At 41.2% G+C, this 18,138-nt stretch overlaps 1 protein-coding gene across 7 annotated transcripts in view; it reads left to right on the top strand.

Annotated features, from left to right (window-relative positions):
• Positions 1-15,482, top strand: part of KLHL24 (kelch like family member 24) — a 38,057-nt gene extending 22,575 nt beyond the window's left edge. For 6 of the 7 annotated variants that reach the window (XR_014783367.1, XR_014783368.1, XR_014783369.1 and 3 more), the window contains 6 exons: positions 1,491-1,675; positions 3,237-3,355; positions 4,941-5,129; positions 6,366-6,554; positions 9,156-14,365; positions 14,405-15,482. Coding sequence is in view for 1 of the 7 variants with exons in the window: in XM_084802437.1 (XP_084658563.1) it covers positions 1,491-1,675; positions 3,237-3,355; positions 4,941-5,129; positions 6,366-6,554; positions 9,156-9,356 (883 nt within the window). In the remaining 6 variants the exon portion in view is untranslated. Of the gene's footprint in view, positions 1-1,490; positions 1,676-3,236; positions 3,356-4,940; positions 5,130-6,365; positions 6,555-9,155 lie in introns of all 7 variants that reach the window. The other variant, XM_084802437.1, reaches the window with a different exon arrangement.
• Positions 15,483-18,138: the final 2,656 nt, after the last annotated feature.

The raw sequence follows: 18,138 nt of genomic DNA, 5'->3' as shown, positions 1-18,138 counted from the left end.
CCTTAAAGAGACAGTTCTTGAGACTGGATGTGACATTATCAATTCACTGTATTATCTAAAGAAAAAAAGACAGATTGGCCAGTCCTAGAAGAAATAAGTAAATGAACAAACAAGCAGAAGAATAAATCATAATCACAGGAGTGAATATTTGCCGCACCCATGCGAGTTACTATCGTAGCAATATTGATTTGAACATTACAAGCTCTTTGGCATGAAGTTTTTATGTTGAGTGAGAGTCTCTCAAGCTGCTATTTAGCTAAAAGGATGCAGATGTAAAACTCTACCGACTTCCTGTACAGACCTCACTATAGCAACATGGTGAGCTGTTGCCTTAACATATTTAGTTTGCTTGCTCGGTCTCTTCCCTTCCCCTCTCTTCTTGTGTAGTACTGGCTTTGAACCCAGGGCCTTATGCATGCTAGGCAAGCATTTGGCCACCAACCTCACTTGTCAGCCTTGTTAGTTCTTCGAGACAGTCTCACTGTTGTTGCATAGGCTAGCCTAGAGACCTCAGCTGCCAGAGCAGAACAGAAGATGAGCGAGTTATTCAGTTTCTCAGTTAAGGGTAGATCTGCCCCTACCCATAGTCTGAGCTGCCTGCTTTCTAAACCTGCCAAGGGCACAGTATCGAGTCCCAGCAGCCAGAGCTGCACAGTCAGTAAAAACAAGCCAACCAGAAAGCCAGGTTTCCTGGCTGTTAGCACTTCTGCCATTCACTTGTATTCTCAGGCTGAGACAGGAGGGTCATGACATTTAAGCCAACCTGGAAAATATATGTGTGTGTTTTAAGTATATATACTTAAAAGACTGTGCCTTGGGGCTGGAGAGATGGCTCATGGTTAAGAGCACTGACTGCCCCTCCAGAGGTCCTGAGTTCAATTCCCAGCAACCACATGGTGGCTCACAACCATCTATAATGTGATCTGATGCCCTCTTCTGACATGCAGATGTACATGCAGATAGAGCACTCATATACATAAAAATAAATAAATAAATTAAAAAAAAAAAAAAAGACAGTGGCTTTTTAAAAGAAAACTGTTTAATGTCAGGGACAGGCTGGAGAGATAGATGGCTCGTTGGTTAAGAGCACTTGCAAAGGACCCAGGTTTGGTTCCCAGCACCCACATAGTGACTCACAGCCATACCTAATTCCAGTGCCAGCCTATCCAGTATCCAGTGCTGTCCTCTGACCTCCATAGCAACCAAGCAGATACATGGGACACATACATACATTCAGGCAAAACACTCACACATAGAAACCTAAAATTAAAAAAACAAAAACCTTGTAGATATTTCTTGATCCACAGTAATGTCACTAACAAATATTCTCAAAGTAAATTCCTGGCAGCCTATACTATGTGGCACATCTGCAAGTATAAACCTAACTACCTGTTGTGGGGTGTGTTTGTTGTTACGGCTTTGAACAATCTGGAGTATGTTTCAATGTATCGCTTACGTTATCTGTGCATCCTTAACAATAATTATTTTAGGTCTACTGGCTATTCAGAGGTGATAGTTGTGGTTGGAGGCTGTGAACGAGTTGGAGGATTTAATCTCCCATATACCGAGTGCTACGATCCAGTAACAGGGGAATGGAAGTCCTTGGCCAAGCTCCCAGAATTTACCAAGTCAGAGTATGCCGTCTGTGCACTGAGGAATGACATTCTTGTTTCAGGTAAATAAATGTTTACTACATTAGACATGACTTTTCATTTTGATATAGATAAACTTGTTTGTTTGTTTGTTTGACTGTATCTGTGTTGGGTCTGTGTGAATGGCCAGAGACATCAGATATCTTGTTTGTTTGATTGATTGATTGATTTACTTGGCTTTGCTTTTCAAGGCAGGGTTTCTCTATGTAGCCCTGGACGTCCAGGAACTTGGTTTGTAGACCAGGCTGGCCTTGAACACACAGAGATCCTCCTGCCTCTGCCTCCTGAGTGCTGGGGTTATAGGCATGTGCCACTGTGCTCAACTCAGATTGACGGTTTTTTAAAATATAATATTTCTTGAGAGTGAAATAGATATTTCAGACAAACAAGTTTATACAACAAAACTGAAAAGCCCTTTTGCCTTTGAAAACTAGAATGATTTACAAAGGATTGAGCAGAAAATGCTTTTGGTCTTGGTCATGATTTTTTTTTTAAATGCTTTTTTGTGAATGCTTAGAGTATGTGTTTTAATTGTGTGTGTGCATGCGCGTGCATGCGCTGCATTATCTGTGCATATATGTGAGTGCACAGGAGAACATAGAAGTGCCTCCAGATGCCACAGCACTCATCGGATCTCCTAGGGCGGTAGTTGCAGGCAGTTGTAAATTGCCGTGGGGCTGCTGGGTATACTCGGGGGCTCTGGAAGAGCTGCAGCTGCTCTAACCACTGCGCAGCCGCCCCAGCTTAAGGTTTAAGTTACGATTTAACTTTATCTCTTTGGGTTTTTTCCTTTTGTTTTGTCTTAAAGGGTCGTTGTAAACTGTAAATTTAGAAGTATAAACATGTTTAATTTGTCTGTTTTCTGAAAATCTCTCCCAAAAATGGTCAATTACAATATATTATTATTTTGTTTGTTTGTTTTGTTTTGTTTTTGTTTTCGAGACAGGGTCTCTCTGTGTAGCCTTGGCTGTCCTGGACTCGATTTGTAGAACAGATTGGCCTTGAACTCACAGTGATCTGCATGCCTCTGCCTCCCAAGTGCTAGGATTAAAGGCATGCGCTGTCATGCCTGGCTCTATAAAATTCTTAACTTGAATATATTTATTATACATGATGTAGTCCTAAAAGTCAGAGAAAATGACAGATTTTCAAGAAGCATACCGAGTATCTATGCTTTGAAGCATGTTGATTGAGAAATAACTTGGTTAGCCTTGCAGATAATTTTACTGCCCAGTGAAGACTGTACAACATACACCTGATTTTGTGTGGTTTTTAATATCTCTTTAGAATAATCTTGCTATTTGTGGTTATCTGATGGCTAGTCTGCAAAACTTACTTTCTGTATCTTGGTATTTTTGAGCTTGCAGTCATTCTTTCTCAAGATAACAGTGGGCAGAATTTAAATCTGTTCTGTGTAACTGTTTCCATTACGCTGTTGAAGGTCCCTCCGCTATTCATCCAGCTAATTCTGAACTTGCTGAATTGAATGGGTAAATTCTGCTTTGTTTACATATGTATTAGTGGCACAGATCTCTTGGCCATGTTTAGTGACATCACCACATGTGCATTGTTTTACATTTGAAGGTGGAAGAATCAACAGCCGTGATGTCTGGATTTATAACTCACAGTTAAATATCTGGATCAGAGTTGCTTCTCTAAATAAAGGCAGGTGGCGTCACAAGATGGCTGTCCTTCTCGGTAAAGTAAGAGACAAGGCTTTTTATTACTACTGCTGGTAAATGTCCAGAAGAAATGCCACAGCTGCATCTCGCATTTCCCTCTGGCTTCAGATGGGATTGCCTTCCATTCCTAACCAAGATAAACTAAAGACAAAAACAATATAGCACTGTACTTTTTGAATAGATACTCTGTTCTCCCAATTCCAAACTTGTGGCAGTACAGCACATTTCTCACACATTGGAATCCAAACGCTTAAGAAGAAGTAGAAAGGCGTTCTATCCAGTACAAAACCAAGCCACTGTCTGATCCAGACAACTTCTTTCCCGTTTACTGACTTTGGCAATCAAGCAGAAAAATGTTTATCTTAGGTGGTATTATTTGTGCAAGAGAGGATAAAATTAAAATAACTCTCCAACATGTTTTGTTTGCTTTCTGTGTGTGGATATGTGTTCTGTGTTGAGTTACACGCACATGTGTGTACCCTTGAAGGCCAGGAAGTGGTGTCAGATGCCCTGTAGCTGGAATTACCCTGTGTGAGTGCTGGGAATAAAACCTAGGTGCTCTGTAAGCCCAGCAAGTGCTCCTGACTGCTAACCATCTCTCCAGTACCATAGTCACTTTTTTAAAAAAAAAGACAAGATCATATTACAAGTGGCATTGGGAACCTCAGATATACAGAGGCACACAGAGAAATAAATTGTGGACAGATTTAAATTGCAAAGTGTGAAGTGTAAGACTGACTCTTTTAAGTATTCACTGATCCATTGAAAGGATTGATGGTGTTTTAAGAAGTTTGGAATATGGTTTTGGGAACTGACATGATGTGGACTCTTAGACAAATGATAATGATGGAAAACAAAAGAGCTTATGGAAGACCCAGCTGGACTCCACCGTTCATTAGCTGTGGCAAGAAGAGTTTATAATAACTGTCCATTAAAAGAAATGTAGGTGGGAAGCTAGAAAGCTTGATTAAAAGTTTCTGCTCTACCCCATGATGCACAAGGGATTGTTTTGCATGTCAGCCGTTTACTAGGTGTCTTGCTTATTGTTACAGCTGTTATGTACATGTATCACCCCCCACCCATCATTCAAGAGAAATGCTGAGAAAGCTCTGAACTCACTATGTCACTGGTACTTTTCTAGCTGTTATAGTTGCTAAAAATGGGCCTTGCCTTCAGAGAGCTCACATTACTGACCTTTACCTGGTGTTGTAGTCGCATGGCTTTATTACTTTATAATAAAATATTTCATTGTTGAGTGAACAAAACATGAAATACCTTATTCCCATGGGTATGGTGAAACCTTTGTCTTCAAAGGTGTTGAAAAGAAAAAAGCAAAACAAAACAAGAAAACATGGTGATTCTTAGACAGATATACAGTAAACAAATGCACAGTGTGCCTGTGGGGCTAAAATGTCAGTGAAGGGAACATACCAGAAGAAGCTCTGTAATGGTGCTAGGCAGAGGGGTGCTAAAACATGTTAAGGCTCAGGAAACTGTAGTTGTAGCTGTCAAAGCCTTGAATGAGAGGGATCCTCTAATTTTAATGGAGCAGACAAACATTTTAGACTTGATAATGAAGATTCTTTTCTCTGTATTGTACACATAGGTATATGTTGTTGGAGGCTATGATGGGCAAAACAGACTTAGCAGTGTAGAGTGTTACGATTCCTTTTCCAATCGTTGGACAGAAGTTGCTCCACTTAAGGAAGCCGTGAGCTCTCCTGCAGTGACAAGCTGTGTAGGAAAATTGTTTGTGATTGGAGGAGGACCTGATGATAATACTTGTTCCGATAAGGTAAGCCATGTGCTCAGAAAAGCTACCTGTGCTCTGTACAGAAGGGACAGACAGACAAGTGGTGTGTTGAGAAGGTCACGAAGTGTGAGGGGTCTTTAAAAAATTCTCTGGCGTCCTGTTTTGTTTTGTTTGAGGAAAAAGCACTGACTTTCAAATTGCCACAATGACACTATAATGTAGCTAGTAATTTTCTATATGTGACAAGTGAGATTAATCCTTTTTGAAAAGAGGTTAATTTCAGAGTTAAAACTTCGTGTCATCCACAGTATTTAAAACTTACATGCAACAAAGAAAATAAATGAACACCAACTGGGTCGTTTTCTTTAACCCTTGGAAGTTGTGGGGGTTTTGTTGGGTTTTTTTGTTTGTTTGTTTGTTTGGGGTTTTTTTTTTGTTTTTTGTTGTTGTTGTTGTTTTTTAAGAACAAAAAAGAGGAAAGATTGCCTCTAGAGTGACTGGAGAATGGCCCAAAGTAGCTGCAGCTCATTCCAACTCGGGGCTGACGACCATGGGTTGCAGTAGTAGACGCCATGTTTACTCTGGGGAAGAGTATCCAGTGGCTAATTGGTTCAGCTGTGACAATGCAAGTTCATCAGTCAATTCACGTATTTTCTTACTTAACTGTTGCTGTATCATCAGGTGTTACTATGCTTGTGAGTTGGCTCAGCAGGTAAAAGGGTTCAGTCCTCAGCTCCTGTGGTGAAGGAGAGCACCCACTCCTCAGCGTATCCTCCGACCTCCACATGGGCATGATAAATACCTAAAGTTACCTATCTACAGTTCATTGAGAAGTTATGCTAACTAAAAATACACTAAATTTAGGTTGCCTGATGTTCTTTTAAGCTAAGAACTCCTTAAAAACATAAAGAAGTTATATTCAAATTGAGACATAACACAAAGCAATTTCAGAAAAATTTAAGACTTTTAGTATACATAAGTAACCCTGAACCGTTCCTCCTGGAAATAATCTTTGTGTATTTTGACACCATCTTCTGCTTAATGGTAATCAATTAGCCTTTTTGTGTGTGTGATTTTTTTTTTCAAGCAAAAGAATTTTATCCTCGACCAAGAAGCAAGAATTTTCCTAACACATAAATCTTATTAATCAGACTAACCTCACTTAACTATTTGAATTAATGAGATTTCATTTTAACTATGTTTCTATATATTGACAGATTGTTCAAGTAAATTTCCATATTTGCTTACACTTTACTCCATATTTTTCTGTATTACTAGGTTCAGTCTTATGATCCAGAAACCAATTCTTGGCTACTTCGTGCAGCTATCCCAATCGCCAAGAGGTGCATAACGGCTGTGTCTTTAAACAACCTCATCTATGTTGCTGGTGGACTAACCAAGGCAGTGTATTGTTACGATCCAGTTGAAGACTACTGGATGCACGTTCAAAACACATTCAGCCGACAGGTAAAAGCACATCAAACAGAAAATTAAGAGGAAACAAGTGACATGATTATTTACTAGAATTGGGCTGGAGAGATGGCTCAGAGGTTAAGAGCACTGACTGCTCTTCCAGAGGTCCTGAGTTCAATTCCCAGCAACCACATGGTGGCTCACAACCATCTATAATGTGATCTGATGCCCTCTTATGGCCTGCAAGTAAATATGCAGGCATAGTACTGTATACATAAAAATAAATAAATCTTTAAAAAATAATAATTATTATTATTTACTGGAATTTCATTTTTCAAATATTCCACAACTTTTAAAACTCCCTCCCAAAGAATTGTTTTCTGTTCTTTTTTTATATTTTTGTAGTGCTAGGGGTTGGGTACAGGGCCTTGTGAGCACCAGGTTAGTACTCTGCACTGAGCAACATGCTCTTTTCATCAACCCTACACAAAGTGCCCATTGTGTTTAGGGTTTTGAGTTTATAAAAAAAAATCAACTTTCACCTTTTTCACAATCTTGTTCCAGTCTTCCTGCCCTTTCTCCTTCATATTTGAGAAAAGAAGGCACTCTATTTATAGGCTCATTGCTTGATTTAGTATAAAGGAAATGAAATGGTTGTGCTTAGGCCTCATTCATCCACGCATTCTACATAAAGCCCCAGCTCCCCTTTATCTCTGCTATTCCAGTAAGACTCCCAGCTTCCCGAGTCTTGTTTACCTTTTGGTAGAAGCAGCTACCAAAATGCTGCTTCTAATACTGGAATTCTGTCTCTTCTCGCATCACTGCAGATTATGTGAGGGGGAGAGAGCACAGTCAAGCGAGCATGTTGTTCTGTGCACGGGAATGTGTGCCCAGAGAGGCCAAGCAGAGGGCGCCCACAACCCTGTTCAGTTACAGACGGTTGTGAGCCACCTGACCCGGGTGCAGGGAGCCAGACTCCAGTCCTCTGCAAAGGAGGCACGCGCCCATAGCCCTAAGCTCTCCAGCCGGTGGTGCTCCACGGTCTCCCACTAAGAGTGGAATCTTCCCACTTCTCTCCTGCTGTCTCTATCTCGAAGTCTCAGGACCCTTCTAGGGTTTTTTCACAGTCTCTAAGAGAGCGAGTCTCCCACCCGGGAGCTGCCCTCTGACTGGTCTAGCTTCTCTGACTGCCCTGCTACCACTCGCCTTCCCACAGACTTCACTGTGTGCCCTTGAGTGGAGGCCTGCGAGCAGCGTCTGACGCTCCGCTTCATGCTAGGCCTGCTCGTCTCTGCTTTCTTCTTCACTTGCTCTCAGCCAAAAGGCCAAGAAGCGATTGCTTTCTTTTTTCTTTTTTTTTCCCCCAAAGAAGATCTCTCTGTGTGTCATTCCTGGCTGTCCTGGAACTCACTGTGTTGTGATGTATTTTGTTAACGTGTGTGTGTGCGCGCGTGTGCGTGTCCGTGTCTGTCTGTCTGTCTGTCTGTCTGTCTGTCTGTCTCTCTCTCTCTCTCTCTCTCTGTGTGTGTGTGTGTGTGTGTGTGTGTGTGTGTGTGTGTGTGTGTGTGTGTTAGCACATGTGGAAGTCAAAGGTCATCATTCAGGATCCCACTATGTGGGTACTGGAATGGAACACACAAATTAGCAGCAAGCATCTTTTACTCAGAAAGTCATCCTTACAGTGGGTGTGGGTGTGTGTACACACATGTGTGCGCACATGCGCCCTCACATACCAGAAAAGAATGTTGGAGCCCCTGGAGTGACTGCTGGGAACTGAACTTGGTCCTCCAGAACAGCAGCAAGCTCTCTTAACCACTAAGCTATCTCTTTGCTCAGGATTGTTGTTGTTGTTGTTGTTTGTTTGTTTTTAGATTTTATTTTTATTTATGGGTCTGTGTAAATATATGCCACATGTATGCAGGTGCCCTTGGAGATCAGAAGAGGGCATCAGATCTCTGAGGAGCTGGAGTCAGTAGGCAGCTGAACTGCCCGAAACTGCCAACATTTAGAGTAATTATATGAGGAGAAATCTAAAAATAGGTTTGTAATTTCAGCATATGTTGGGTGTACTGAGAAACGAGGATTGTTGACAGTTTGAGGCCAGCCTGGGCTACAGATTACTAAGATTCTGTATTTTTGTTTTTAAAGACTCATTTGTATAAGAATATTTCTTTTCCTAGTAATTATCTACATACAAATACAATTTGGTTAAGAGTCTCATTGTGTAGAATAAACTAAAATGTATTGGTGGTGTTTCTGTGTCTCAGCCAAGACCCCCGAAGGGTTTTGTTACTTTGATTAAAACCCATTTCTTGTTCATTTTTTCAAGTTAAGGTTCTCTAAAGGGACTTCTGTCCCTTTTCCTTGATCATATGACAATTATAATAGCTTTCCTGCACTTTAACAAGCTGTTTAAAGCCTCTTCGGTCTACCATGCCCTTCACCTCTTGGCCTCTTACTAGCAGTGCATTTCAGTACTCAGTTCAGTCATAACTGTCTGTGCTCATACGTACAGCAGGAGTTGGGCGAAAGGTAGGTTCACTTATATAACATCTGCCTTTCTTGTACTGTGTTAATACATATTTTTTTTTCAGTTTATAGTCAAATCCTTTATCTTCAATGGTTAATTGTCTCTTTATATATTTGGTTAAACAGGAAAACTGTGGTATGTCTGTGTGTAATGGTAAAATCTATATCCTGGGTGGAAGACGGGAAAATGGAGAAGCCACAGACACTATTCTCTGTTACGATCCTGCGACAAGTATCATCACAGGGGTTGCTGCGATGCCCAGACCAGTGTCCTATCACGGCTGTGTAACTATTCATAGATACAATGAGAAATGCTTCAAGCTCTAAGCCCAGGAAGCCGCGCACAGGAAGCCACGCCAATCCCAGAGGAAAGTTTTAAAAACTACCAAGTGAGAACGCATCTCCTTTGTGCCATATGTGAGAAGAAATAAAGAAGTAATCCTGCTTCCTTTCTGCCCAAAATACCAATATTTGAAGCTGTAATAAATCCTTTCCTGTAATTGAGGTGGTGGTGGTGGTGAAACAATGGTGGTTAAAGACAGGCCAGGACAGACATTAAATGCCAGCACCCAGAAGGCCAAGGCAGGGGGATTCTCTGAGTTTGAACCCAGCCTGGTAGACATCACAAGTTCTAGGCCAGCAAGGGCTACACAATAAGACCTCATCTTTAAAAAAATAATTCGGCTTATGAATACACTTTTGCATCTTTGAAAAAACGATGTGATATAGGAAATAGTTTTAAACTCCTAGGATTTGTGAACTGTCTTCTAGGAATGTGTGGGGCTTTTTTGTTTTGTTTTTGTTTTGTTTTTTTCTCCTTTTTTTTTCCTGTCTATTATGTAGAGAAAATTGCATGATTGAATCTTCATTTAGGTTGAACTGCTGATGTCAAGAATGTTTAGAATTCATTGGGAGAGGAAGAAATGAGTTTTAAACATCTCTGTCATTGACTTATCCATACTGGTTAATTTTATTTTGAAGGCATTTTGGCTGTTTGTTTTTTCTTAATAGTAAAAATGTAGTGACAATTCAGCTACCATAAAATACCAATTTTTATGACTTTATAGACTGTTCTCTGATACTAAATACTTTTGTGGGCTTATGTAGGGGATTTAAATTATACATTAGTCCCTAAGGAAAAAATTTAAAATAACTGTTGAAGAAAAAAAATGTGATCCACTTTGGTTCTCAGGGTATTTAACGAATCATCTGTGAGTCTGCAAAAGAAGTTCTGCCCTTAAAACTCACAGAGAAGTTGGAATCTCTTTCACAGAGTTAGGCAGGCGGTAGACAGCTGTATCCAGGGTCTGTAACCCAGGCATGGTATTCACACCTATATCCAGGATCTGGCAAGCGCATCAAAAGAAACCAAATTGAGACTGAAGAGATGCTCAGTGTTTAAGAACAGTCGGAGAACGGAGTTTGGCTTCCACCCATATCAGGTGGCTCACAAAGGCCTGTAATTGTAGTTTCAGGGAAGCCAGCTCCCTCTGGCACCTACAGGCATGTGGTGCACATAAATTCACACAGGCAACCATGTACATAAAACAAATCTTAAGAAAACAAAAATATGCTTTGCAATACTGCTATGAGGAAAACAAGAAGAGGTTTGCTCCTTACCCAGCCCAGCAGGTAGGAGGATGCTTAGTTGAGTCCCTCCCCCTGCCCTGTAAGCAGCTGCCAGGCTAGGAGTGTCTGCGGCTTCCTTAGCAGCCTCCCGCCCTCGGAGGCCTCTGTTCTTAGAGGGGCCACTCGTTTGTAAGTTAGCTCTGAGCCACTCTGGCCGGTAGCAGTTCCAGTCTTCTGAGAGAAATCTTTTCTTTGGAAGCTGATACCCAAAATGTCTAAAGAACTCAAGAAATTAAAACCACCAAACCAAATAACCCAATTCGAAAATGGGTACAGACCTAAACAGAATCCTCAACAGAAGAATATGGAATGGCTGAGAAACACTTAAAATACTCAACCTCCTTAGTCATCAGGGAAATGCAAATCCAAACGACTCTGAGATCCCATCTTACACCCATCAGAATGACTAAGATCAAAACTCAAGTGACAGCACATGCTGTGAGGATGTGGAGAAAGAGGAACACTCATCCATTGCTGGCTGTAGTGCAAACTTGTACAACATTTTCAATTTTCTATTCAAGTTTTTTCCTCTGGGTTTTCACATCTATTTTATAAAGCTTACCAGTTTTCAAAAGGAATGTGAACATTTTTTTTTCTTAGAAATATAACGAGATACAGCAGGAACTAGTGTGGCTAATTATTGTAACTTCTGCGGACAGATAAGGATTTGCAGTGCTGAAGGCTGTAGCAGTAGCTTGCTGTGTTTAAGTTCCCAGTCACCATTGTCTCTCACGCTATAACATACTCCTTGTCCATCACAGTAGTGTCATCAGATTTCTGCTCAAATTAAGGCAATCATCAAAAGCCTACCATTGACACTTTTTCTTCCTCATCTTAGGATAATCCAAACATTTCTTAAGATTCATGCTTAAGTGGAATCTAAATTCTGGGAGAATATGCTAAAAAAAAATATACTTACAAAATTGTTTTCAAGTCATACATTTTAAATGATCTGATAACTGTAGAAGCAATTCAGAAAAAAATTATCTGTGAGTTGAGAGACAGTTAGGTACAACTGAGGGTATGTGTACTGTAATTTTATAGTAAATATCTGCATTATACTTTGTTAGATAATGGAAGCTTTAGTTCAGAAATTCTTAACAAAAAAGTGTGAACAAAGGTGTTTTGTAAAATGCTTAGGATTCTACAAATGATAATTGTTATTCTCATGTATATTTGTAAGATCATGTCCATTCATAAATATGTCACATAAAAGACTTGCTAAAGTAAATTTGTATGTTAGTATTTTTTGTCTATTGTAAAAAATATTATCTACATGTATTTTGTAATGTTTATCTTTCAATATATCCTTGTGTTTATTGTAGTAAATTCGAAAAAAGATCCCGAAAATCGGAATTTATTTAAACAAATTCGTTTTTCTTTATGTAATTTTAAACCACATAAATTGAGTAGTTGCAAATTATGTTAAAGGTCACTAGGAAATATCTTGAATCCTAAAAAATTAACTTTTCTTTTTTTCCCCCAAGACAAAGGTTTTTCTGTGTGGCCTTGGCTGTCCTGGACTCACTCTGTAGAAGAGGCTGGCCTCGAACTCACAGGGATCCACCTGCCTCTGCCTCCCGAGTGCTGGGATTAAAGGCATGCACCACCACCGCCCAGTGAAAATAAACGTTTTAAAGTTACCCAAATGATATTTTAACTTCTTTTATTACTTATCTTTCTTTACTAATTATTGATAAGTAATGGTGGTAAGCCCTAACTTAGGAAAAATGATTTTAGGGTGTAATTAGTATATTAAAAGGGATGTATCAACCATCTTGGTGTCAGACTATATTCATTCTGTCATCCCATAATTGGCAGACTTTCTGTGGTAGATGATGTTCATATGAACCTCTAAGTTAGTATGTATATGTGTTTATATGTAGATAGCATGGTTGTATACATATATCACAAACACCCAGTGATTTTTGCAGTTTACTTATCATAAATGTATATAAAGTAAAAAATTAGTTGACCATATTCAATCCAATTGCATAAGACTAAATTTGAACATTTCTAGAGCACTCTCTGTTATTGAGACAGGATCCCTGTAGCCTGTGCTAGCCTCAAACTCTTGGTAATCTTTGCCTTGTGAGAGCTGCAGTTAGAAACAGAAGCCGGCACCAGTTTTCTAGAGTAATCATTTTGTCTGAAAGTGCAGCTCTGGTCGTGAGGCTCTGTGCACCCTCATGACATCATATTACAAGGTCAGAAAGCAGACCTGGAGAGAAGTTTGCAAAAGCCCGGTGTGAGCATCCAGTAGGAGAGAGCAGGAAGATTTTCTGGATCGACAGAAAATCACAGTTGGCTTTATGTGCATTTTTTCATGAATTTGAATCGTTTTCCAAGTCTTCTCTGTGGTATGTGACAAGGTGGCCTGACTTCCTCCTTTTCTACTGCCCTGTCCCCACTGACTTTACAAACAGATATGAATTGGATTTTCAGGTGTTTTTCATGGATGATTGGGGTCCAGGTGTTTACTCCATTTGAATCAGGTTTTAAAAGCTGTAAATGCTCAGGGAAGGCATTCACTTGTGGCTGTTGCCTGTTCGGGGGTATGCAAAGTGCTTTCACTTGTGCCATTCACTTAATGACTCTAGACTAACAATCTGTGGAAGCGTCCCACGTGGCAGTGGTTGACCATTCGTTCTACTTAGAAGGATGCCAGTGCTTTGTGAAATGATGCACATTCTCTTGGTGAATATGAATTGTTTAGGAATCTGCTGTCAGACACACACTTTGAAACTCAGGAAAGACAAAGGTGGTTTTTCTACTATTTGTCAGTGTCCAAACCAGGTGTGTGCTGCTTTTTCCTAATCTGACAATAGATTTAAAAAACAAAAACAAAAAATCATTCTCAGAGCCCACACACAGAAAGGGAGGGGGTGAGTTATTTGTGTGTGCCTTTAACGTCTTGAGATTTATATGTGAAAAGAGTACATACTCCAGACTTTATGTGACAGCAAGCGATAAGATAACGTATAGAGGCTTCCTGTGGGCCGCCTTGTTTCATAGTCAACCCAAGACACCCTACTAGCTAACATGACTTGGCCTCGCTAGACTTGATAAACTTAGTGGTGCATAGCCGAGTGGTGGCGATGCCTGTGATTCCAGCCCTTGGGAGGTGGGGGCAGCAGGATGTGGCCACATGAAATCTCATGTCAAAAACAGCAATGGGATTGGTTGTCATGTAAAAAGCTAGAATTACATCACTTCACCCAGTACTGTGTTAGATAAATAATTTGCCACACCACATAACCAGAATGAGGCAGTTTGGCCTGTAGGGCAGTAGGTCTGACTAGCTGAACATGGCACTCCCACATCTAATGCTAGGCATCACATACCCAGGAGTGTAAACTAATGATGCCAGAGATCTTTCAAAATATTTTAGACATTTTAAAGTGTTTATTTGTAAGCGGGCTGGAGAGATGGTTCAGCAGTTGGGTACCAAGCACCTTCATGGTGGCTAACAAGTGTCTGAAAATACAGCTTCTGGGGTTCTAATACCCTCTGGCTTCCACAGGCACCAGGCACACATGGTGCATATACATAATATGCAAACAGTCATAGTTTGCATATACATATAATTGTACATACACAGGCAAAACACTTATACACATAAGAATAAGTGAAGACTCATTTAAATGTATATGAACCTTTTACACTTGTGTGATTGCCTTAAATATTAAACTTATGTAGTGCTAAAGGTGATCATAAGTTTCTAGAAAGTGAAGTTAGTGCTAAAGATGATCATAAGTTTCTAGAAAGTGAAGTCATAACTTTATCGTTCCAAAGAAGTTTTATTTTAATGTTTGTGCCTTAAGCTACCCAGTGCCATTTCAGTCTGATAAACCTTAGCATACAAAAACTTCATATCTGCTTCCTATGCAGTAAATGCATGGGGGGGAGGGGGTTATTTTTTACCTTTTGTTAGGTTTTGAGGGTCTGGTTTTATCTTTTGAGTCAGGGTCTTGCTGGCCTAGATTGAGGTAGAGTCATATATAGCCCAAGCTGGCCTAGGACTCTTGTTTTGCTGAAGATGATCTTGAACTCCAGTCATTTTCTGTATCCCCCAAGGGCTCGGATAACAGCTTGTGCCGCCACCCATGGCTGGATGGGTTTTTGTCTGTGGGGTGGGTGGGTTGGTTGCTTTAATGTAGCCCTGGCTAACCTGGAACTGAGTATATGGCCAGGCTGGCTTTGAGCAAGTGGCAATCCTCCTGCCTCTGCCGCTGAGTGCTAGGATTGTACCACTACTCCCAGCTGTTCCGAAATGCCAGCTACGCGTGGTTGCTTGACAGAAAGGCAATGTTAAGTAAGGTTGTTGCTTGGAGTTTACATTTTTAACTTTTGGTACCTAGGTGCTTTTAAAAATAAGTACCCATTAAGCTCTCATAAAGGTCATTTGAATTATTTAATAGTGAAACAGTATGTGTGGTTACTTCTGTTGTGTCCTTGTATCAGTGATTAGTTCTGCTCTGGGCTTTTTCTTGAGCAGGTGTCTCCTCTGTGTTCATTACTGCCCCTGCTGCAGTGTGAGAGTCTCCAGAGCTGTCTGAGGTAAGGCTGTCAGACCTGAGCAAGTGTAATGTGCTCTGCTGTAACGGCCACACACCTCGTTTTCAGTTTGAATTGAATCTTTACAGTGAAAAAAGAACGTTTTCCATGTCCTTGGTCTCTCGGTTCAGCTGCAGTACATTAATGCTTATGTTTTTGTTTAATTGCACTTCTTCCATAGTTTAAATTTTTAAAAGTTGTATCTAATGTCTTTTAAACATTACTTGACTATATGGTTACATTAAATTTTGTTTACCAAAAGGCTGATGAGTTTTAGTTTGTTTTGTTTTAATATGCCTAAATGATTGGGTAAAAAAGGGACAAGGGGAAATCAGAGGTTTCTACTTACCAGAATAGCCATAAAATAACGCTGAATGTAAACTAGTGATTTGAGGAAGGAAAAGGTGGCCTACAGGAATAGTGATGTGTGTTGAGCATGACCCCCCCCATGTAGCAGCGCTGAGGTGGAACTGTGCCTGTGTGTTAATACAGCTTACCTGTGATGGTTAAGAGAAAGGCGCTTTGAAGGCAAGACACACCCAAAGGCAGTCTTAGTACCTGTGGAGGGCAGAAAGGGTAGTGGATCACCTGGCACTTGAGTTACAGTTGTGAGCTGCCATGTGCATGCAGGGAACCAAATCTCAACCCTTGAGAGATGGAAGTTTTCAAAAAAGAAGGCTTCAGGCCTGCTGCTGTTTTTCCTTGGTTTTCTGGGAGTTGCATCGAAGACTGGCTGCTTTGTGGGCAAATCCTGCCTGACTTGCACTCTTATCTATTGTGACAACTGGACAAAATTTTCATTGTTGGTGCACTCTCATTAAAAGTCCAATCTCCTGGGCACAATGGTACAGGCCTTTAATCCCACGTGGGAGGTAAAGGCAGGCGAATCTCTGTAAGTTCAAGACCAACCTGCTCTACATATCTTCCAGCCCACCAAAGCTACACAGTGAGATCCTGTCTTAAAACAAACACAGCTTCATGAACCAGTGATTTTAAATAAATATCAGAGGTGGTCCCAAAGTCTCTTTGAAAGTTTAGATTCACTTTTATGGGTTTGGATCGCTGTGAGTTCGAGGCCAGCCTGGTCTACAAAGCTAGTCTAGGATAGTCAAGGCTACACAGAGAGACTTTGTCTTGGGGGGAGGGGGGGGAAATCTGCAGAATTGGGAGTCCCAGCCAGAGTGTGAATCGAGAACACTTGTTTCTTGATGGACTGAGTAACTTTTTTCCTTTTAGGACCTAAGTGGAGGACAGATCAGAAATGTGGACAGTTAGAGCAACCTTAATAACGGGATAGCAGTCGTTGGACAACACCGCTTCGTAGGGGCGAAGGTAGACCGCCTTCACTTGTCTAATGTTTTAAGTTAGTTTGCCCTTGTGTACGTGCTTACTAGCTCTTTGGATAGATGTGGCCAAAGAAGCTTTCTTAAAGTTTTTAAGTTGTAACAAAGGCAATATTTTAAAATGAAGTTTTGCATCTTTTTTTTTATGAAGCCTGATGAAGGGCAGACGGTATTAGAGTCCTCGGGAGGGAGGGAGTAGGTCAGGTCTCACAAGAACACGTTGATGGATGCCCGCTCTCTCTGCTCCGTCTCTGCCTTTCTGTGTGGTCCTTTGCTCTCACACATTCCCCACCATGATGCTTCTATGCTGTAACCAAGGCAGAGACCTCCCCCCCCCACCATCATGGTCGATGGGTTGCTGGGGCTGTGAGCAGGATAAGACTTAATGTTCTCTATGAACCACCCAGCCTGTTATTAAGTCTAAATTAACTAGCCAGTATCCAGCGTGAGCTGAGTGTGGAGACACACAACTTTAATCCCAGCACTGCCCGCATTGCTCTGAGCTCTCCTACATCAACCTACAATCAAGAAAATGCCCCACAGACGTGCCAACTGGCCAATCTGATGGAGCCACTTCCTCAATTGAGGGCCCCTCAGTTGACTCCAGTTGGTGTCAAGTTGACAAAAACTAGCACACCAGCCCTTTCTCTCATCCTTTTTAAAGAAGCTATAAAGTTCATTAAATGTCCCATCTTCCCCACAGCCAGAAGTGACCATCTGACTATGTAACTGATATCTGGCTCTTTCATCGAGTCCAGGAGCCTATTATCTTCTGGTAAATTCCTGATGAGAGTTGATTTCAATTGCCTTTCAATAATGAGCTTTGGTCTTAGGAAACCCACTTAGAAACTCTTTGATGTAAGAGACAATAAAGGAAACTAAGAGGTGGTGATGGCACATGCCTTTAATCCCAGCATTCTGGGACTAATCCCAGAATTCATCAGATCTTTGTGTGATCAGCCTGGTCTATAGAGTGAGTTCCAGGATGGCCAGGGCTACACGGAGAAAACGCTGGGTGGGGTGGGGGTTGAGGGGGGGCGAGAGATAAAGGCCTGAATTGGTAAGGATGATGGAAAAGTGAGTAGGGAAGGAAATAGACAAAATGAGACTGGGGCTGGAGATGGCTCAGCAATTAACAGCACTGGCTGCTCTTCCAGTGGACCTGGGTTCAATTCCCAGCACCCACATGGCAGCTCAAAATATCTGTAACTCCAGTTCTCGGGAGTTCAGTGCCCTCTTCTGGCCTCCAGACACACTGGTGGTGCACAGACAAACATGCAGGGGAAAAGTCCCAAACATATAAAACATTAAAAAGGGAAAAGATCGTCTGATTAGACAGTACAGTGGATAACGGACCTACTACCAAGCTTTACAACTAAATTCAAGTGCTAGGTCCTACATGGTAGAGAGAACAGATTCCCACACTTACACACATACACACAGGTGGCGAGCCACAGAGAGCAGCGCCTCCTGCTGCTTCCCCGGCGCAATGCGCCCCTTATGCACATGCGCAATGCACCCCTGAGCGAGCCCCTTATGCGCATGCCTGAAGGCATAGCGTGAGGTGGCGTGATCCGAAT

This window comes from Acomys minous, assembly GCF_964271855.1.
Source record: "Acomys minous genome assembly, chromosome: 11".
Taxonomy (NCBI): domain Eukaryota; kingdom Metazoa; phylum Chordata; class Mammalia; order Rodentia; family Muridae; genus Acomys; species Acomys minous.
This window is presented reverse-complemented; position numbering and strand designations above follow the sequence as displayed.